The sequence below is a fragment of the Chroicocephalus ridibundus genome, chromosome 5 (assembly GCF_963924245.1).
Source record: "Chroicocephalus ridibundus chromosome 5, bChrRid1.1, whole genome shotgun sequence".
Taxonomy (NCBI): domain Eukaryota; kingdom Metazoa; phylum Chordata; class Aves; order Charadriiformes; family Laridae; genus Chroicocephalus; species Chroicocephalus ridibundus.
Window position 1 is genome coordinate 76,527,683 of NC_086288.1, and position 22,016 is coordinate 76,549,698.

The 22,016-nt window shown below is 37.9% G+C and overlaps 1 protein-coding gene across 7 annotated transcripts in view; it reads left to right on the top strand.

Annotated features, from left to right (window-relative positions):
* The window catches only part of FAT1 (FAT atypical cadherin 1), a 112,650-nt gene that overhangs the window by 79,131 nt on the left and 11,503 nt on the right, over nt 1-22,016 (top strand). For all 7 annotated transcript variants that reach the window (XR_010071108.1, XM_063335066.1, XM_063335068.1 and 4 more), the window contains 11 exons: nt 1,303-5,370; nt 6,025-6,221; nt 7,614-7,767; nt 9,211-9,444; nt 10,709-11,098; nt 12,510-12,724; nt 13,141-13,278; nt 13,586-13,729; nt 15,895-16,092; nt 20,177-20,978; nt 21,856-21,987. Coding sequence is in view for 6 of the 7 variants with exons in the window: in XM_063335066.1 (XP_063191136.1) it covers nt 1,303-5,370; nt 6,025-6,221; nt 7,614-7,767; nt 9,211-9,444; nt 10,709-11,098; nt 12,510-12,724; nt 13,141-13,278; nt 13,586-13,729; nt 15,895-16,092; nt 20,177-20,978; nt 21,856-21,987 (6,672 nt within the window). In the remaining variant the exon portion in view is untranslated. The remainder of the gene's footprint in view (nt 1-1,302; nt 5,371-6,024; nt 6,222-7,613; nt 7,768-9,210; nt 9,445-10,708; nt 11,099-12,509; nt 12,725-13,140; nt 13,279-13,585; nt 13,730-15,894; nt 16,093-20,176; nt 20,979-21,855; nt 21,988-22,016) is intronic.

The following is a 22,016-nucleotide window of genomic DNA, read 5'->3' on the forward strand; positions in this document are numbered from 1 at the left end:
GTTTGTTTTCTGTTATTTGTAGAAATATGACCTTTTTACTAAGCAGGACACTAATATCCATAAAACTTTTCTCTTGCCTTTCCCATTTCAGTAGTGCTTGTTTTACGAATGCCAAAGCATAGCAAGAAAAAAACTGTGTGCGTGCTGTCTAGAATGAAGTTACACCTTGTTCTCTTCCTTTCTTCTAGCTTTTTGTAAGGAGGAAATGTAAGACTTTCTTAGGTTTGGGTTACAGGACTCTGATCTACTGGGAGGTTAAAGCATTATAACTGGTGTTCCAAGCATGTGGAAGGAACATTCCTGAAATGTTTGTAATGGCTGCTTAGATTTGTAATGGGATATTTTAAGAATGCCACTGTGTTTAGAGCCGCCACTAAAAAAAAAAAACAAAAAAAACCCAAAAAACCCCAAACAAAAAACCCCTCTTGCCTACTTGTGTGCATAACTCAGAAGTTCTTAATGAATTTTTTCCATGCTGAGAACATGGCTTTAGTAATGTAATTTTTGAAGACGTGAAATATTAAAACTTACCATATTTAGTACCTGAGCTGAATATTGTGTGCAGTGTTGTTCAGCTATATATTTGAAAAATATAAAGAAAGCAAGTGCTTATCAAAGGGCAGCCGGTAATCCTCAGCAGGGAGTGGTTTTTTTCTAGTACTATCACAGGGAGTAATTTGTCTATGTATTAACAAGAAGTTAGGAGGATAACTATAGGTCCAATTCAGGAAGATTAATTTTGAAGCAGTGATTTAAACAATAGTTGCATAAGCAATTAAGATTCACAAGTGTGAATTCATTAAAACACTTTTTTTTTCCAAAGCAGTCTAGCTATTTTAGATCATGTAATGTAAGGTGTACTCCACTAATGTTAACTTCTGAATATAATTTTCTTTCAGCTTCAGTAGATATTTAAGTTGGCTTAAACATGAACTCAATGACAAAGATAATTTGAAAAAATGCATAATTCATAATGTTGAAACTTGCAAAATACTTGTTATCTTTTTAAGGTTTTTTTAATAGAAACTGAAACTCTTTTTTGCATTTGTTTTCAAGGCTTGGATGGCTTTGCTAACTATGTTTTATGCAGTGTTTCCACAAGTAAACTTAAGAATTAGTGTTAATTCTTGATTACAGAACACTTTCCAGAGATGCTAACAAATGTTTGTTAAATAAAACTGACAAACTTTAATATTCTCTGTGTTCTCACTACGTGATCTCTGTTAGAATATAGCTAAAGAAGCAATCATCCTTTAAAGTTCCGTATACCTCTTTCTTAATTACTTTTCATTTTCTTCACAGGGAATATTGGAAATGCCTTCTTTATAGATCCCGTTTTGGGTATGATCAAAATTGCAAAGGAATTGGATCGTAGTAACCAGGAAGAATACAACCTGATGGTCAAAGCTACAGACAAAGGAGATCCTCCGCTGAGTGAAGTGACCTCTGTGCATATATTTGTTACGGTTTCTGACAATGCCTCACCGAAATTCACAGCCAAAGAATATTCTACAGAAATCAGTGAAAGTGCCAGCATTGGCAGTTTTGTTGGAATGGTTACAGCTTACAGTCAGTCTTCTGTGGTTTATGAAATAAAAGATGGTAACGTCGGCGATGCCTTTGCTATCAACCCAAACTCGGGTGTCATCGTTTCTCAGAAGATACTTGATTTTGAAACTTTGCCTATTTACACTCTAACTGTGCAAGGAACAAACATGGCTGGCTTGTCCACTAATGCGACAGTTCTGGTACATCTTCGGGACGAGAATGACAATACACCGGTTTTTATGCAGGCTGAATATACAGGACTCATCAGTGAATCAGCTTCAATTAACAGCGTGGTTCTGACTGACAAGAATATCCCATTAGTAATTCGAGCTACAGATGCTGATAAAGAATCTAATGCTTTGCTTGTTTATCAAATTGTTGAACCATCTGTCCGCAAGTATTTTGCCATTGATTCTAGCACTGGTGCCATTCGGACAGTAATGAGTCTGGACTACGAGGAGACAAATATTTTCCACTTTTCAGTGCAAGTACATGATATGGGGATACCGCGTTTATATGCAGAATATGCAGCGAATGTTACTATTTATGTAATTGACATCAATGATTGCCCTCCTGTGTTTTCAAGAGACTTGTATGAGACATCCATTTTGGTTCCAACCTATAAAGGCGTGAAAGTCATCAGCGTCAATGCCACTGATGCTGATTCAGGCATTTTTTCACAATTAATTTATTCCATTATTGAAGGTAACATTGGAGAAAAATTTTCAATAAACCCTAAGACTGGCGATATAACAGTACAAAATACAACTCAGTTAAGAAGCAGGTACGAATTAACAGTGAGAGCATCTGATGGCAGATTTGCAAGCACTACATCTGTAAAAATTAATGTGAAAGAAAGCAAAGCAAGCCAGCTAAAGTTCACGCAGAGTTCTTACTCTGCAACAGTGCAGGAGAATTCCACAGAGGCAAAAACAATAGCTGTTGTTACTGCTATAGGGAATCAAATAAATGAGCCTTTGTTTTACCATATTCTAAATCCAGACAGCAGATTTAAAATAAGCCCAACTTCAGGAGTTCTTTCAACAACAGGAATACCATTTGATCGTGAACAGCAAGAATCTTTTGATGTGGTCATAGAAGTGACAGAGGAATATAAACCATCGGTGGTTGCACACATTGTAGTTAAAGTCACGGTGGAAGATGTAAATGATAATGCTCCATTTTTTGTCAATCTTCCATATTATGCTGTCGTTAAGGTAGACTCTGAAGTAGGCCATGTTATTCGACGTGTCACTGCAGTAGATAAAGATACAGGCAGAAATGGAGAGGTGCATTACTATCTCAAAGAACATCATGAACACTTCCAAATTGATCCCAACGGTGAAATCTCACTGAAGAAGAAGTTTGAACCAGACACACTAAATAAGGAGTATCTGGTCACGGTAGTGGCAAGAGATGGAGGAGACCCTGCTTTTTCTGCTGAAGTTATAGTCCCAATTACAGTTATGAGTAAAGCTATGCCAATTTTCGAAAAGCCTTTCTACAGCGCAGAGATACCAGAAAACATTCAGCTCCATAGTCCTGTGGTACACGTACAAGCAAACAGCCCAGAAGGACTTAAGGTGTTTTACAGCATCACCGATGGAGATCCTTTCAATCAGTTCACTATCAACTTCAACACTGGAGTTATAAACGTTGTTGCCCCTCTTGACTTTGAGTCTCATCCAGCCTACAAACTGAGTGTTCGAGCAACAGACTCCTTAACTGGGGCACACGCGGATGTGTTTGTGGACATAATAGTGGAAGACATCAATGATAATGCTCCTGTGTTTACAGAGCAGTCTTACACGGCAACCCTTTCTGAGGCATCCGTCATTGGAACATCTGTTGTACAAGTGAGCGCTACAGATGCCGATTCTGGAACAAACAGGGGGATTTCCTATCACTTGGTTGAGGATAATAGTGAAAGTCATGACTATTTCCACATAGACAGCAGCACTGGACTCATTCTTACAGCAAGAACTTTGGACTATGAACAGATTAAACAACACAAGTTACTAATAAGGGCCGTAGATGGTGGCATGCTTCCCCTGAGCAGTGATACCATTGTAACTGTTGATGTAACCGATCTCAATGATAACCCTCCTCTTTTCAACCAATTGCTTTATGAAGCTAAAATTAGTGAACTGGCTCCCCGAGGGCATTTTGTGACGTGTCTGCAAGCCTCAGATGCGGATAGTTCGGATGTTGACAAGCTGGAGTACTCCATTCTGACAGGCAATGACCAAAAGAATTTCGCAATTAATAGTAAAACTGGCATTATCACCATCTCAAACCTACGCAGACAGACACTAAAGTCCCATTATAATCTTAATGTGTCTGTTTCTGATGGGGTCTTCAGAAGCTCAGCCCAAGTCCACATAACTGTAACCAGTGCCAATATGCACAGTCCTGTTTTCAGCCAGAATGAATATGAGGTTGAACTAGCTGAAAACGCTCCATTGCATACTTTGGTGACTGAAGTTAAAGCAACAGATGAAGATTCTGGTACTTATGGTCACATCACTTACCACATCGTGAATGACTTTGCCAAAGACAGATTTTACACAAATGAGAGAGGGCAGATATTTACATCTGAAAAGCTTGACCGTGAAACACAAGCAGAAAAAGTAATCGCCATTAGTTTAATGGCCAAAGATTCGGGAGGAAAGGTTGCTTTCTGTACCGTTAATGTAATACTTACAGATGACAATGATAATGCTCCTCAATTCCGAGCAACAGAGTATGAAGTAAATATTGGATCTGATGTTCCACGGGGTACTTCTGTCATTAAAGTCTGGGCATCTGACGCTGACGAGGGTACAAATGCAGATATCACATATGCTATTGAAGCAGAGTCTGAAAATGTTAAAGAGAATTTAGAAATTGATTCATTGTCTGGTATAATTACTACAAAAGAAAGCTTAATTGGTTTAGAAAATGAGTTCCTGACCTTCTTTGTTAGAGCGGTCGATGGTGGATCCCCCAAAAAAGAGTCAGTTGTTCCTGTTTATGCTAGAATACTCCCTCCAGAAGTGCTTCTTCCAAAATTTTCGGAGCCGTTTTATTCTTACGCGGTTTCTGAGGACATTCTAATTGGGACTGAGATAGATGTTATCAAAGCAGAGCATAATCAGACCTTAGTATATAGTCTGATTAAAGGGAACACTCCTGAAAGCAATAGAGATGACTTTTTTGTGATTGACCGACAGACTGGAGAGTTGAAACTTGAGAAGAACCTTGATCATGAAACAACAAAATGGTACCAGTTCTCAGTTCAAGCACAGTATGCAAATGAAGATTATAACGTTGTTTCCTCAGTGGAGGTAAGCATTCAGGTAAAAGATGCAAATGATAACAAACCAGTTTTGGAGTCCAATCCATACGAAGCATTCATTGTAGAAAACATGCCAGCTGGAACAAGAGTCATCCAGGTTAAAGGAACTGACTTGGATTCCGGACTCAACGGGCAGGTTACTTACAGCTTGGATCCTTCTCAAGAACTGGGTGTTATAGAGTCTTTCGCCATAAACATGGAAACTGGCTGGATTACCACTCTCAAAGAACTCGATCACGAGAAACGAGACAAATACAAAATCACGGTGGTTGCGTCTGATCGGGGTGAAAAAATGCAACTGTCTTCTGTGGCTGTGGTTGAAGTTACTGTTACGGACGTGAATGACAATCCTCCACGCTTTACTGCAGAGATCTACAAAGGAACAGTCAGTGAGGATGACCCTATTGGTGGGGTAATTGCCATCCTGAGTACAACTGATGCTGATACAGAAGAAGCCAATAGACAAGTCTCTTACTACATTACAGGTAAATCTTTTTGAGTGAGATCAGAATAATCATTTAAATTGTCCTGGAGTGATGTGAGATATAACTTAATCTTCCAAATTATTGAGAAGTATCAGAAACCGTAGCGCTGCAAAGAAAGAATGTGTATGTCTTAATAGGAATATTAAAAACTTCAGGGGGGAAAAACTGAGTTTCAGAAAACCAGTCTTTGGCTTTCTGTTTCACGTTTGCCTTGCTTAAAATGCTTTCCTACATTTGTTGTTTACTTATATATCAAATTTTATTTAAAAAAATATACTTACACTGAAAATAGTGATGCACTTAAAGAATGAACGAAAGAAATTTCGCAAAATACTAGAGTATTAATTTCCAGTGGGATATTTTACTGGGTTTCTTATTTAGCATATATCTCGCATAGGATGTTATCTATAATCCTACATGAATTTCTGCATTGATTTTTATAGATTCTATTGGCTGCAGTTAAATTTGTTGTATGAGCATCTACTGACTATTTTTGCCTGGAAAATGAAGCTATTTCCCTATAAAGCCACAGAGAGTGGTTGCTTATTTGCATTTACATTTTTTTCCGTCTTTAGCTATATAACTTAATATTGATAAAGCAATAGTAGCGGTCTCTCTCTTGTCTTTAATTAAATGTTTCTTTTTGTATTTCAGGAGGTGATCCCTTGGGACAGTTTGCTATTGAAAATATACAGAATGAATGGAAGGTCTATGTCAAAAAGCCTCTGGACAGGGAAGAAAAAGATAATTACCTTCTAAATATTACAGCTACTGATGGGACCTTTGCAACTAAAGCTGTGGTGGAGGTTAAAGTCCTTGATGCTAATGATAACAGCCCTGTTTGCGAAAAGGTAGGCACGATCTTGTATATTCCTTTGTCCAGCTGCTTCCACCTGTAAAATGTAGACTTTCTTTGAAATAGCTTCTCAGGAGACTGGTGAATAGGTGTTCCTTTTATGCTGGTAACAGAAATTTGGACTATTAAGATAGAATTCTGTCAAAGAAAAATTATTTCATGGACAGGTTTCTCAAATAAAAATCCCAAACCAATTCATTGATGTAATTTTAACAATCGAATGGGTATTTGAAGAGTATGAGGAGAATTGTAGTACATTTCTCCTCTGCTAATGCATACTTCTCCAAAAGGAATTGGTTTGAGCTGCAGCCGTGATAGTTTATATGCTGTATTTTCCGAAGGAAGCAAAGACTCAAAGAAGGCTGCATACCATCGCTTAGTTGATGTATTTGTGCATTTCCTGTGATGAAAGAGTTGAAGACTGGAATGTTATCCCACAGTTGCACTCAGCAGCACCACAAATCTGTAATCTATAAATGTTTTCTTGTTACAAAGCCTTCTACCTTACCAGATTCGATAGTCTGCAAAAATGGACATGAAAAATAAAGAATGGAAAAAAAAAAAAAACCAGAAAGGCAGAGCCTGCAATAATTGCCTTACGAGGAAGCCCTGGGTTTTCATAGTCAGCTTTTTCTTTTTTACTTTAGCACATTTTGACATTTTTCACAGCCATCTTGTTCAACGCAGATCTGATGTTACCAGGAGAAAAGGCAAAATCTCTTCTTGTTCTGGGAAGGATTGAGTATACAGGGAGCAATTGATTCTTTTTCTTAGTCGATGTTTATGTTGGTTACTTGTATATAAATGATTGCAGTTATATACAGACTGGTAAGTCAATGGTTTTAGCTTTTTTTCCTTTGTTTACATTGGTGTTGTAAGGCTCATTTAATGCACATGCTTGACACGGATGAGCTGTAAGAGTGCTTAGTGCCTTTAAATTCTGAATGTGTTTTGCTTAAGTTTTATTTAAACTGGAAGCTTTTATTTCATGTCATTACAAAAAAAGCAGGTATGAATTTCTTCTAGACTGAGTCAAACCTAGAAAAGGTGATTTACCAAAAGAGGAAAAAATGAAATTACCAAAAATGTATAACTCCTATTTCGGGAATGCATTTAATTATCAGTCAATCAGTTACAAGTGTTTGGAGTTCTTAGCTATGCAGTGATACCCAAGAGTCCCTATGGTTGCAGTATTAATTACCTTTCTGAATAATCTAATAAATGTGAGGTAATTAATTAGAAAATCTTGAGTTCTTTTCATTTGCAGGTATTTCATCCTCTGGTTCGCTTCATATGTTACCAAACATTCAAACAGGATATTACCTCCTTTCCAAGCTCTACTTACCTCAAATGTTTCGTCTTTTAACGGAACTTTAAAATCTTGCAGGCTTTATACACCGATTCTGTTCCTGAGGATGCTCTTCCTGGCAAACTGATAATGCAGGTGTCTGCTACAGACGCGGATATTCGATCCAATGCAGAAATCACTTACACACTGCACGGCACAGGAGCAGAAAAATTCAGACTCACTCCAGACACAGGTAATAATGCTTTATACACTGTACAAAATTCCAGTTATCACCTCATTTTCTAAAATGTTTTGCTATTACATTAAGACATAGATAAACGTCAGTACTTTAAGCTTTCCATTAAGGTGGGTTTATTATATTAGTTTAAAATGTGAGTTTCTACTGCACAAATACTAAAAATATATTGAAGAGAAGTCAGGGGACAGGCGAGTATTTTAATATACGAGGAACTAAAGAATAAATAGGGTGATTGCCCCGAAGCCAGAAACTTTCATGCAGAAGTGACCGGAGTAAATGTATGCTATAAATTTTGTACTTTTTATATTCATTGTAGTAGTAGGAATAACGGTTTATAAACTGAAAATATCTTCATTCAGGTTCTCTTTGCCATCATTTGGGTTGGCATATTAAATGGGATGAGGTTAGATGGAGTAACAAATCTCCTTTCCATACTAAACACCAAAAGTACCACCAGTTTTATTGGAAGCATTATAGAAATGAGATGAACTTGTAACTTGCCTGACTTTGGTTTTCATGGCATTCGGGTCTTCTGGATTATAATATAGGTCAAAGATAATGCCGAAATCCTGTGCTCTGCAGGCTGTAGTAGACAAACAGCAAGAAGGGAGTAGTAAACAACATAGAAAACATTAAATAAGATAAATACAAAGATATAGTGGAAATATGTAGGAGATTAGAGTACTTCAGTGGCAAAAGAAATGAGAAGGATCTTACTTCATGATTGTTTTTTGACTTTGAATGTCACTTGTGTGCTGTGCTAGCATGATGTTACATGAATTCAGAATTGGCGGGGCTAGAATCCTCGAAAACAATGTTTCAGAATACTTTTTTGAATTGGTTAAAAGGAGACAATGACTATACATTGTGTCTGTCAGTGTTTTCGGTCATGTTGGAAAGAAAGTATGCATTAGACTTCTAGAGGTTTGTCTGTAGCAGCAAGTTGTCTTTGATAGTAGCTCTGTTTATTCATTGAACGTTCGAGGAGGAGAGTCAGCTCAATAGCAGTGGAAGGGAATGCAACTAAATAGTTCAGGAAAACCATATATGAATTTTACAGTGCCTTTTGTTAAAGGCAGAGTTCTAATATTTTAATTTTGTTTATACAAAACCACCTGGATTAGTGCACGTATACATGTTCTCTTTCTGCACCATCAGGTAGTCTTTAGCTAATTTCTGTTGCGGAAGCATTTGAAAAAAAAAGGCAGAGGATTTTAGTATTTAATCTTTTAAAGCTGAAAATACAGGCCACGGACATGCCTTGCGCAAAGTGGAGCTCATTAGTGCAGTACAGCTGGTGACCTAGCCACTGATGAAATTAGCATCAAAAAGAAAATTGTTTAGTTTTTCTGAGTACCAAGATTTTAGAGGATAACACGTTCAGGATACTTAAGTCTTGCAACTCACATCAACTTCTGTATGTTATTCTCTTTATAGGTGAACTGAAAACGTTAATGCCACTTGATCGTGAGCAGCAAGCAGTTTATTATCTTCTAGTGAAAGCCACAGATGGAGGAGGAAGATTCTGCCAAGCCAATATTATTCTGACTCTGGAAGATGTGAATGATAATGCCCCGGAGTTTACAGCTGATCCTTACTCCATTACAGTATTTGAAAACACGGAGCCTAAAACCCTTTTGACAAGAGTGCAGGCAACGGATGCAGATGCAGGTATGAATTCTTTGACCAATACTTCTGACAGGGTCTCAAAGTTACAGTAAGGTTTATTTAGTCTTATCCTGAGAGGTGTTAAGTCTTTCAGTGGAACTGACAGATGTTAAATACCTCTCCGGATTAGACTCCTGAAAGATATATTTAGGGCAACTAAATCATGTAACTCCTGACTTTGATGTGGAAGTAGCTTGGAAACATCCCTTTTGTGTCTCTGAAAAAGAAGAGAGGGGAAAGAGACAAAATACAGGCTATTTTTAGCGTGATAAGCTATTAATTAATGTTATGATGGGTTAGGGCCATCCTTTTATTCCTGGTGTAGGTAAAAGGAATGTCAAGCCATGTCTGTTCGTGTAAATGTGCGTGTAAACGTGGCATTGCCATCGATAATCATGCCATAAAGAGAACCCTGGTTGATTGTAGCTTTCCGTTAAGATTTTTGCTCCCTCTTTATCTTCTTCGCTGTTTAGTTACAAGTACTTAAGAGAACCTGAATTGAAAATGGCATTGGGAAAGAGTTTGTTCTTAGGCGTTGTTGTAAGAAATACACCAGCGTAAGGTCTTTTTAGAGGTGTATGATTTCCACATATTATCAGTTTGTTAATCCAATAATATTAATTAATAGTTGCCTCAGTCTCATGAAACACCCAACCTGCTTTGTGCTGTGGTAAAGCCAGGTTGCTGAATTGCAAGGTGACAGATGTTTTCACACTTCATTAGTCTTTGAGGTTCAGGAGGAGCAAAATGCTTGGCCCCAAAACCTATGGGCTTTTTGTTTGGTTCTTTTTTTTATATATACAGAAATGTTGCCAGAAATTATGTTCCTGTTAATTTTGGGACATGGTTCTTAAATAAACTTAATGGACTTGAGTCTGGTTATTTGATGCAGCCTAACTCTCCCATATCCTCCTGTGTTATTTATAAGCCTGCTTAGCAGATGCTGCTGTTCTAAAGTTATAATTAGATTTATATTACTAATCGTTTCATATTAGCTAGTACTGTGACTGAAGCAGAACCATGCTTCCTGGTTTTTGTGTGGCAGAAAATCGGTGCAATGAAGTGTTAGCTTAATTTTTAAATCAGATTACATCCTTTTGGAAATCATTCTGCCCTTCGCAAGAGCCTTTAACTCTTGCTGAAATTTACTTTTACATAAATGATAATATTTAGCATGCATGTTTTATTGCTATAGCTATCAGATCTGTTATTTTGTTGGTGTATTTTAACAGCTGCTTCATACTCTGCAATTGTTTTTGAAATGCAGGGATGAACCGTAAAATCCATTATTCACTGGTGAACTCTGCAGAGGGCCAGTTCTCTATTGATGAATTCTCTGGAATCATTCGGTTGGAGAAGCCTTTGGATCGGGAATTACAAGCTGTGTACACTCTAACTTTGAAAGCTACAGATGAAGGTTTACCTAGAAGACTGTCTTCAACAAGTAGTCTTATAGTTTCTGTTTTGGATATAAATGATAATCCACCTGTATTTGAGCATAGGGAGTATAGTGCAAGTGTCTCGGAGGACGTTTTGGTTGGAACTGAAGTTCTCCAGATCTACGCTGCAAGCAGGGACATTGAAGCCAATGCTGAAATCACATACTCAATAGTCAGTGGGAACGAACATGGAAAATTCAGTATCGATTCAACAACAGGTAACAGCTTACAACTGGGAATATGCTTTAGGCTAACCAAGCTCAGCTGGTTGCTCGCGTTCTACTACTGCGTCCTTCAGTAATTCAACCAAATAGGTTATGTATAATCTATGTGCATCATCCTGGCTGTAAAGCCAGTGCTTCTGGCTGTTCACACATTTTTCCAGCATGCTTACTAGAGGAGTGCAGTAGAATGGAGAGTAGGAACTTTATTTGTCGCTGCTATTTATTGTTACTCGGGTTAGATTCAGTTAGCTGGCAAGAGTTAAGGGTTTCCTAGCTGGAATATTCCCCACCCTGGGGGCAGAGGGGGTGGAAAGGCATAGTTCTGCCGTGACAGAATCATAATACTCTTTTTACAAAAGCTGTATAATCAGAATGAGCGGCCAGACGTGGTAAAAGAAAGATCGGAAATTAAATTGATTGGGAAAACTTGTCATTGGTCCACAAAGACAGTAATTCTAGAAGAGTTTGATATGGCATTGAAGAGAGGTTGGAATATTCTGTTCAATCCAGCGTGATATATCCAACATGACAGTGGAGATTTTAGGCTTGTGTTAGTCAGATTGATTCTCAGGAAGCATTTAGGTTCTGTTGAGAATTTTTCCCTATTAATAACAATTCTTTGTTAAAAATCAATACACACTTCAACTCTAGTTTTGTTTTCTTATATAGTTATTTTTCTAGAGTTAATTTCTGGTAAAGTTTGGGGTTTTTTTTAATAAGATTTCTACCCAAAAGTTATTAGTAGTTAGTTATACCAGTGTAATTGAAATTATAATTCTTCCAGCTGCTTTTTCCAGTGTGCGCGCTGGTACTATGATATAGAAGTATTTTGCTGGTTTAGCTTCTTTACATATTTGAAAGGAGGAAGGAGGTTCCAGGAAAACACATTTCCAGCAGCAAATCAGCGTGTTCGTTAGGGACTGCACTATCTTAACTAGTCGGTTAAAAACTCACACTTCAACTCAGATATTTCTATCAATTAAATTTGTGGTTGGACACTTCTGTTACTACCTCTGCATACTCCATGCCTGACCTTAATGCTGGTTGAAAGGAAAGTCAAATTAAAGGTCATTTCATATTTTTGGTTAAATTTAATTGAAAATGAAGAAAAAGACATTTTCTAAACACATTTTCTATTTTTTTCATCTTTTTTTTTCATCACAGAGTGTGAGCCAGGTGGTTTTAAAGCACGAGTCTTTTGGGGGTAATGGCAGGACCTTCTCACCTTTTTACTTTTATGTGTAAAGCCTGATCATTTTTTACTGTGTAGCTCCAGCTTTACAGTGACAAATCAAGCCCTGAAGAAGCTGAGTATTTGTCAGACCAAAATCAAAATTTGCAATATATAATAATACAGTAATAGCAGAGTTTGTGTGAGATGGGTTTCTTGTTTTGTTTCTTCTAGGAGCCATTTTTATCATTGAGAGCTTGGATTATGAAAGTTCTCATGAGTACTACTTGACAGTGGAAGCCACGGATGGAGGCACACCTTCATTAAGTGATGTTGTAACAGTGAATATTAACGTAACAGACATCAACGACAACACGCCGGTGTTTAGCCAAGACACTTACACTGCAGTAATCAGCGAAGATGCTATGCTTGAACAATCAGTCATTACAGTACGTCATGTTGATTTTTTTCCTTTGAAATACTCTGTCATGCCAATCTTGCTTTCAGTCTTTAAGGAACATATATTGATTTGAAGATGGACATAAATGAATAGATAACGTTTGCCACCGAGTGAATTGAAAATTTATTTTGAAAAAGTTTCAGAAGCAGGGACTTGAGCTGCTGTGGGAAAGTAGATGATATTTTGTGACATATTGGTGTTCTCCTCATGAGAACAGGACTTATTTTTCAGAAGAAATTCAGGAAATTAAGTGATGTTGGTATGTTCTATTTGGATGCCGTTTCTCCTGAGAACTATGAAATGTGTTAGACCAAAACAGCCGTGCTCATCTTCAGGATGAGTTTATCTGAAAGATGATAGAGTGTAGTTTGACCTGTTTTTAAATGAGTCTGTAACGTCCCTTAGGTTATGGCAGATGATGCTGATGGACCTTCAAACAACCGCATTCACTACGCAATTATAGATGGCAACCAGGGAAATCCTTTTACAATTGACCCTAGCAGGGGTGAAATAAAAGTGACTAAGCTTCTAGACAGAGAAAAGGTAAGGTTTTGATGCTTTTTGGGCATTCGGGATTAATTCAGCTATACAAAATTGATGACCACCATTTCTTGGATTATATTTGTAAATTACCATTTCATGTGTTCCAAAATTAATATAGCAGTAATAAAGTGAAAGCATCTATTTATGTCAGTGCTTCTGGGGGACAGAGAGGAAGAGAAAGGATTAAATATATGAAGGCAAGCTTTACTGGGGGTTTGCACAAAATATTTCTTGCTTAAAACAAAAGCTAAGTTTGTTACTTTTTGCTGCTTAGTGAATGTTTGAAAATTTTTTTATTATTTCATAGATTTCAGGATATACCTTGACAGTTCAAGCTTCAGATAATGGAAACCCACCTCGACTTAACACCACCACAGTTAATATTGATGTTTCTGATGTAAATGACAATCCTCCAGTATTCTCAAAAGGAAACTATAGCGTTATCATCCAGGTAATATAAATACAGATGATGAAGTTTTAGTAATAATATCAGTAGTGTTATTTGCATGTGACTTTGTGATTTGAAAAATTCTGCAAGATACGATAAACCCAATGCTTCAATTTTATTTTCCTGTATTTTTAATTATTTAAGGTTATCAGTGAGACTGCTTACCTGCATAATTGTTTAGGGTTACAAAATTCACATTGTGCAGTCTATTTAGAACTTTACGTTGCAAGTACAGCGTGTCTTTTTTAATATACTTTGTGTGTGTACATGTGTATATATATTATACATTGCATATATGTTCATAATATTCTTAGCATCATACAGATAGGTTAAAATAAATAATAATTTAGAGTCACTGCTTAGAAAAAGATACTTTAGGTACCTGTCACTGTAAAGCAAGTGTTGTGCACTGTGGCACATAGTTCGAGATTTAATTCCTATTGGCCTCCTCTGGGATGAGAAGCAGGTAAAACGGGAGTAGTGTTTCATATTGCTACATACCAACCCTTTGACTAATTTTGCACCTTAGAACGGTAGTAGTGGGCCAGGTTCTCAAATGCTGGCAGGTACTTGCCTGATTCAGAAAACTCTAAAGCAAAGTTAGCAGAGGCAGCAGCTGCACTTCTCGTCTTCCTGAATCCTGTAGAGAATAAATGGAAAGGAACAAAGGAATTGCATTAAGACTTTTATACTGGTAACGTAAGTGAGCTCAATCCCTCGGGTCCTTTTGCTGTTGCTGGTGTCTGGCCTGGTACAATAGATGAGTGGGGATCCTAACCTACCACTTCTCTTGGAGACCGTGTACGTGATTTGTAAAGGTAGCTTTCCAAAAGAGGACAAAGTGATTCATCTCTACCCAACATATACAGAATATGCAAGTAAGATGTCCTGGATCTTACTGTTTTTAAAAAAAGCAATAGATTTGTATGGTTTTTGTGCTGTCAAAGGTATTTTGCTTTCCCCAATAATAGTCTGTCTTGAAGTGTTAATTAATGTATCCCCTAAAACTGTAGACTATAAAGCCGGTGTCTGTAATGTTTCCCTTGCTCAATTAAAAAGGAAGCCCTCATGTTTTATAGTTCGTTCATGTCAGCCTGTCCTAGTATGAGGGTGACAGAGAAGAAGCTGGAGGAGTTGTCCAAGAATGCTGGTGTGCATTTCCTGATAGACTGGAGATGGGCGTATTTGGACACAGTTGGGAATGCGCTTAGCTATTATGAAAATCAAATTGCTTGAGATGTCCAGATGTAAATATTTGTATTCTTAAATGATGGCCCTTGTCTCTTTTGCTGAAGGGGGGGAAAAAAGCTTCAGCTGCAATATCTGATAATTAACTTGGCAGAATTTCACCCACTTACTCTGTCAAGAACAAAGAATATGCTTGTTTTTAAGAGCTTTTGCAGCTGCGAAGGATAGCATTTTGTTATTGTTGTACTTCACAATAACACTTGTACCTTTTTTTAGCATTTAAAATATATATGTGTGTGTATATATATAAAAAAAATCTGGTTGATACAGTATAGCACAAATATTCTAGGAGGGGTGTTACAAGAGTTAGAGAATGTTGTGCATGTGGATCGGATACACGATAAACCAAAGTGTGTGAAGTGTCTGTGAAACCACATCCACGTGATACAAACTTGGAAGGGATTTTATGATGCAAATTTTAAAACCTGGATTTCATATTTTAACCAGACTGTAGCAGCCACAACCATAGTCAGAACACTAATTAGGGACACGAGGGGTCAGATGGAGGAGTGTGTTTTCCTAGTCCTCCCAACAAAGGCATTGGATAATTCTTTGCAGGTGTTTTAGCTAAATTTGAAATCTTTGATCACTTGGTAATTAATCTACAGTAATCTTAATTCAGACCAAAAGTGGAAGACGTAAAATTTCAAAGCTGAGCCTACTTTTAAAAATGTAAGACGAAGTTTAAAAAAACAAAGTTTAAACTGTGCTGCCTTTCTCCTTTAACTGTTTTCATCATGATTTTCAAAGGGTGGTATTTTTCCTTGAACAATATTGTCATTCTGATTTCTCTTGTACTGATTAACTGGTTTGATAGTAATGTGATATTTAGGGTTTTTTTCTGTTGTGAAAAAGACATTGATGTTAGGCTATATGCTCAACTATAGGAAACCCAATGTGATTGTATTATGCATTTATAGGAAAATAAGCCTATTGGATTTAGCGTGCTCCAGCTAGTGGTGACAGACAAGGATTCTTCTCACAATGGCCCGCCTTTTCTCTTCACCATCCTGAGTGGAAACGAAGAGAACACTTTTCAGGTTAACCAGCAGGGAGTACTGACGACTGCTGCTGCTCTGAACCGCAAAGTGAGGGATCACTATTTACTTCACGTTCAGGTAGGACGCGCTGTTTTGCATTATAAGTACTCAGTTGACTTTGCCCACCCGTGCCCAATCCACCACTTTTTCCTGCCTACCCTTTGTCTTTCTGTTCCAAGATCCTGACATGCCAAGTAGGCGTTTGAGGCATGTCCCTTCTGGTAACATCTTCGGAGACGATGTCTGTTGATTTAAACGGAAACCTACCCAGGTGTGAGAGTAAGCTGAATTAAACTCATGGTGAGGGTGAGGTGTGAGTGAAATGTTAACTGGGTCAATGTTTGGAAAACCAGGTCAGTGGACCTTTGTTGTAGCATTGAAACTTGCAGCACAGTACTCCGAGATTGCAGAATCTTGCAGTGGAAAACACGGCAGAAAATTCAAAAGCGACCCTGAAATGCTATAAGATCTATGCCTGCATTTGCCATTGTTGTGCAAAAAGATCAGACCGTGTCCAAAAATCCAGGTTACATTAACATAGCTAATTTTTCTAAAATACCTTTTGGTAACCCAATGTAAGAAAAGTTCAAACCAATTTTTTTAATCTTATCCAGTCCTTTTTAATTCAGTTATAAATTAAGCAGCTGTGAACAGGGGACTTAAAATTGGTTGGCTAAAAATAGCTGGCCTTAATTCTTAAACTTCATTCCCAGATTCGTGTTTTAAGAAAAGTTCTTACCTTTATTTTAACACGAGGAATTTCTTTCAACCTCCAAGTTATTCTCATACGTAATCTTGCAGACAACTTCTAAGTACGCACACACTTGCAGAGTTTAAGCAGTGCTGTCTCTGTATACTGAGTTTTGTCCACATTTGGGATAATAATTGTGGCATATTGACACGAAGTCTCTCTCTCTTCTTTGGGGAAGGAAAAAGAATTCCCACAGGTACTGTTGTTTGCTGGTTGAGTCACTAAAACATGTTAGCAGGTGCCATCGATATAAGAACTAGCATAGGTAAAGGTTCCATTTAAATGTAGTTTAGTTTAGGGTTTAAGAATTGAGATTAAAAATGGGGCAGGGAGTTATATCATTCCTCTGGTAGCCATTTTTTTTCCTCAGTAGTGACCTGCTAATTAGTGGTGGGTTAGATTAGCCTTCAGGGTACCTAAACGATGGCTCTGTTGGCCTTCCTAGGCTGCACGAGTCCCACATGGCAGCAGAGCTGGGCTTTGTCACACTTGCCTAACAGGCTTTCCAAGTTCCGTACAGATTCCCCAAAGTCACCTTTTTATTTAGGAAGGAACAACCAGCAATGTTTTTCCTGTATGTGCAATCAGTGTCATACAAGATTCATATGTTTTAGTTTATATTTTCTCCAAGCAGTAACTATTTTCTATTTATTTTGCTCCTAAAATGTATTCCTGTGAATGCATGCATAGGTAATTATGTCTGTTTCATGTAGACAATTACACCAACTTTGTCACATTTCATGATTTAGCTGCACCTTTGGCCCTTCCTAATGTGCCTGCCTTTTCTATATGTATGAGTATGTACATATGTAATTTTTGTACACAGGCGCCCGTCTAACACCTTCCTCTGGGTGGAATCACAGAATTCTTTCATTTCCGAGCCACTTCCTGGGCTGTAGGATGCTTGTAAACAGCCCGTCGGTACTTCAGCTCTCTTCTCTTTAGCACAGCACTTGAAAAGTGCCTTTTTTTTCCTAGGGAATGAATAAAGGCTATTTTAATGGCATGCAGTAGCTAAACGAGTGTCTTAAAAGAAATGTACTCATCTAGAACAAAGGCGTCTCAGAGATAGTAAATCATTAAAGAAGAGTACACTAATATACATTCTTTGTGTGCTCTACTACCCAACCTCAGTATTTTGGACCTGTCTAATCCCTTGGTTTACAAGTTCCCTGCCTGGATTCTGGAAATATGTCACTGTCTTTTAATTGCCATTTATCATCTTATGCTATGATAGCTTTTTTAAAAAAATAAAGACAGTGCTATAATTTGCTATTATCTTCTCTGTAGTGAGTCACTGTACGTGAGTGTGAAGGCATCTAAGACTAAAACTAGCATTGCCGTATCACAAGACTTCAGTCCCAATGATACACACCAAAATAGATACATCACTTTTTGTAAAAAAAGATACTTTTCCCCCGTTCATTTAAAAGAAAGACTTTTCAAAGGCTGCAGGAAGACATCTTCTCAAGTTTACACTGGCTTTAATTTCTGTGCTATCATCTTGCAGCTCACAAGTAAATGGCTGCGTATGATGTCTCGATACTCGGTTTTGGTTTTTAACCGACCTTCACTTATGTGCTTTTCAGTATTGACAGCTTTCACCTTAGTTGCTTCTGAATGGATTGCTGAGGAAGAGGTCTTCTTATGTTACAGGCATACTTCAATTGAAAAAAAAAAAAAAAAAAAAAATGGAAAAAACCCCACCCAAAAAAATCCCCCAAACTCACAAACAACCCCTCCCATACACACCCCACACCCCCACTACTACCAAAAAAAACTTTACTTGAGATGACCGTTTCTATTACTTTACTTTTGGAGTTTTAATAGAAATAAAGATTTTTTTTTTTTCCCCAACATCCACCTACATATGCATGCCACTCACATTTGCTTTCCCTCTCTCCAAAGGAAATAGATTATCCATTAACAAATGTCTCACAGCATTAGTGCGTGGAATCTTCAGCTATGAGTCATCCAGCCCTTTGTGCCACGCTCTGAAGTCTTTAGTTTAAAACCAGAGCAGATTTTTAATATCTCTGCACTAGTGAAAAATAATTTCTCCTGGGGCTCTTCTTTCCTACTTGCTGTCCATTTGTTATAATTTTGCTTGCCTGTTTGTTTTAAACCCTTTCTTGTTTCCCTTGGGCATTTCTCCTGTAGCTAGACTGCCTGCCTTGTCTTGTTTCCAGGCAGAAATCTCGGCAAAACAAAACTTTGCCAACTTGAGCTCTCTGTCTGTCGTTATTTATGTTTGGGTAACTAGAGGGCAAGTTTCTAGCCATGCCTGTCTGTTGGAGTTAAGGGATGAGGATATGTAGTTCTAGGAGACGCGCATTACCTTTAAAAAATGCTTCGATTATGTGCACATCCACAGATAATCTTGTGCCTGGAGTTTTTCCTCTTTTGCTTAAACTTGTATGAAAACCCAAAAGCAGCTTCTCTGCGTAGATCATCACAGCGTACCGACCACTTGTCCTCATTGTAAAATTATTGTAAAATCTTTTGAATAATGCAGGATATTTTCTACCTTCTGAGCCCTCTGTATCCCCTCTGTCCTTTCACATCTCTCCACTTCTGCTTTGCCCATTTCTTTAGTCTCACTTTCAGTAACTGGGAAAAAGCTCTGGGAAAAAGATAGATGGGAAACAAGAACTGAGAAATAAAAAGAAAGAAAGTGAACCCAAGGGAATGCTCTTTTCTACTCTTTTTTTGTCCCCTCTTCGTACAACAACAGTGTATGCTTTTGTCGGAGAGGGGTGGAGGACAGGGGACGTGATGTTTAAAAAGGCTTTAAAATTGAATTAGGCTGATTCTCTTAAAGATAATTAATTGTCTGAGGCAAATAGCACTACAGGTGGGTTGGTTTTCTTCCCTCTCCGTGATCTCAAATCATGAAAGCCAACATAATTAATTGTAACATGTATTGTTTTCCTTTTGAAGTACTGTTTTTTATACTGCATTTAGATTGTCTTCAAGACCACCTCCTAATAACTGTGGTGAAGCATGTTGTAAATTTCGAGCACATGACTCACTTCAGGTTTGTAATGTGTTTCCATCTTGGAAATAAAAAAGCTTCCAGCACCATCTGCTGTCTGAAATCAGCTACTGTGCATTTCTTCTCTGTTTGCTGGAAGCGTTAACACTTGGAAATGCCAGGAAGCTACTAAGAGCACCGCAGCCTTTTAATCTTGGAAGAAGTGAACACACGGTTGTGTGTGCCTGCTTATATAAGCTTTTTAAATTTTCAGCATTAACTTTCATGTCAAGAGCCGTGTTATGAAATTTTCATAAAGCATTTCCCTGTAGGAGTATTTTTTGGAGAAAAATACAAGTCTGTTCTATATAGTACAAATACCTACAGCAGAATTTGAGATAAAGCAAAAATGTAACTCTATCCTCATCTTCCTTTAGGTGGCAGATAATGGAAAACCACCGTTGTCATCTTTGACTTACATTGATATTAGAGTTATTGAGGAAAGCATTTATTCTCCAGCAATTCTACCTCTGGAAATCTTTATCACAGCCTTCGGGGAAGAATATTCAGGTGGTGTCATTGGAAAAATTCATGCAACTGATCAAGATGTTTATGATACTTTGACATACAGTCTGGACCCCAAAATGGAATCCTTGTTCTCCGTTTCGAGTACTGGTGGCAAACTAATAGCACATAAAAGGTTGGACGTAGGACAGTACCTCCTAAATGTCACTGTTACAGATGGGAAATTTACAACTGCAGCTGATATTACTGTACACATCAGACAAATCACACAAGATTTACTAAATCACAGCATTGCAATACGCTTTGCAAACCTCGCCCCTGAAGAATTCATCGGTGATTACTGGCGCAATTTCCAGAGAGCTTTAAGAAACATCTTGGGCGTGAGGAGAAATGACATCCAGATTGTTAGTTTGCAGCCTTCCGATCCTCCTTCAAACCTAGACGTCCTCCTGAACATTGAAAAGTCTGGTAGCTCTCAGCACCCAATGAGAATTTTGCTCCACAAGATAAACTCTTCTGTGCCAGACCTAGAGGAGATTTTAGGTGTCCGGATAATCGGTGTTTTCCATAAGCTTTGCGCAGGCCTGGATTGTCCTTTGAAATTTTGTGAAGAAAAAGTAACAGTGGATGAGAACATCATGTCAACCCACAGCACAGCCAGGTTGAGTTTTGTCACTCCCCGTCACCACAGAACAGCAGTTTGTCTTTGTAAAGGTAAGAAAAGTCGTAAGGAAAACAGTATCCTTGAAAAGATTGTTCTGGTTTTCAAGAGCCATAATCCACAGGGGAAAATTTATATTACAGGACATGATTAAGAATGTCCTGTAACCCTCACTGCAACATTTGCCTAATTTTATTCAGAATAAGGAGTAATTCTTTCTTGTCTCATTACCTCATTTTAAGAGTTTACATAATATAAGCTCATGGGAGGGGATTTTTTATTTTTTTTTTTTAAACCTTCATTTTATGAAAGTTCCTTTTTTTTTTGGCCTGTTCTACATTGCCAGCCATTTTCAGTCTTGTATGCACAAAGGTAAGTTCTTGCAAAGTACTTGAGTATTTCCTGGTTTCCGCTTAGCGGAATAGCCCACACAGCTGGGACTTGGCTGGGAATGACAGGGTGAGCTGGGAAACGAATATTCATTAAGATACGTATAAGAGAAGATTAATTTGTCTTTAGCTCTGAAGGAAACAGCATTGCTTTTTAAAATCATGACTTAACATTGCTGGGTGAACTTGTACATCTTAAATAAATGTTTAAAGCCTGTTCCTTTTCTGTCTCAAATACAGACACACTCTTCTCCTGCTCTCCCCAACCCACTCTGTCCATGATTAATATATACACCAGTTTCCAAATTTTACCAATTGAATCGTCTGAGGAATCAAGATAACTATGAACTTCAGCCACTATACATTGCCATTTGCCCAAGTCGGTGTTTGTGCCAGTCCTGTCCCATAACTGTTACTTCACTTCCTTGTCTGACAGTTAGGAAGATGATGTGGGTTGCTTTCAGCTGCTGTACTTAAGTGTCCCTTTTCACAAAATACCACTACCACCAACAGAAGAGAAATAACGTGTTTTGTTTTACAGAAGGGAAATGCCCCCTGGTGAACAGTGTGTGTGAAGGAAACCCGTGCCCTGAAGGTACCGAATGTTTAGGAGATCCAAAGGAAGGAAAATACACCTGTGTTTGCCCAGACAGCAAAGCAGGACAGTGTCCTGGTAAGAAATTAACTCTAAAAATCTCTACG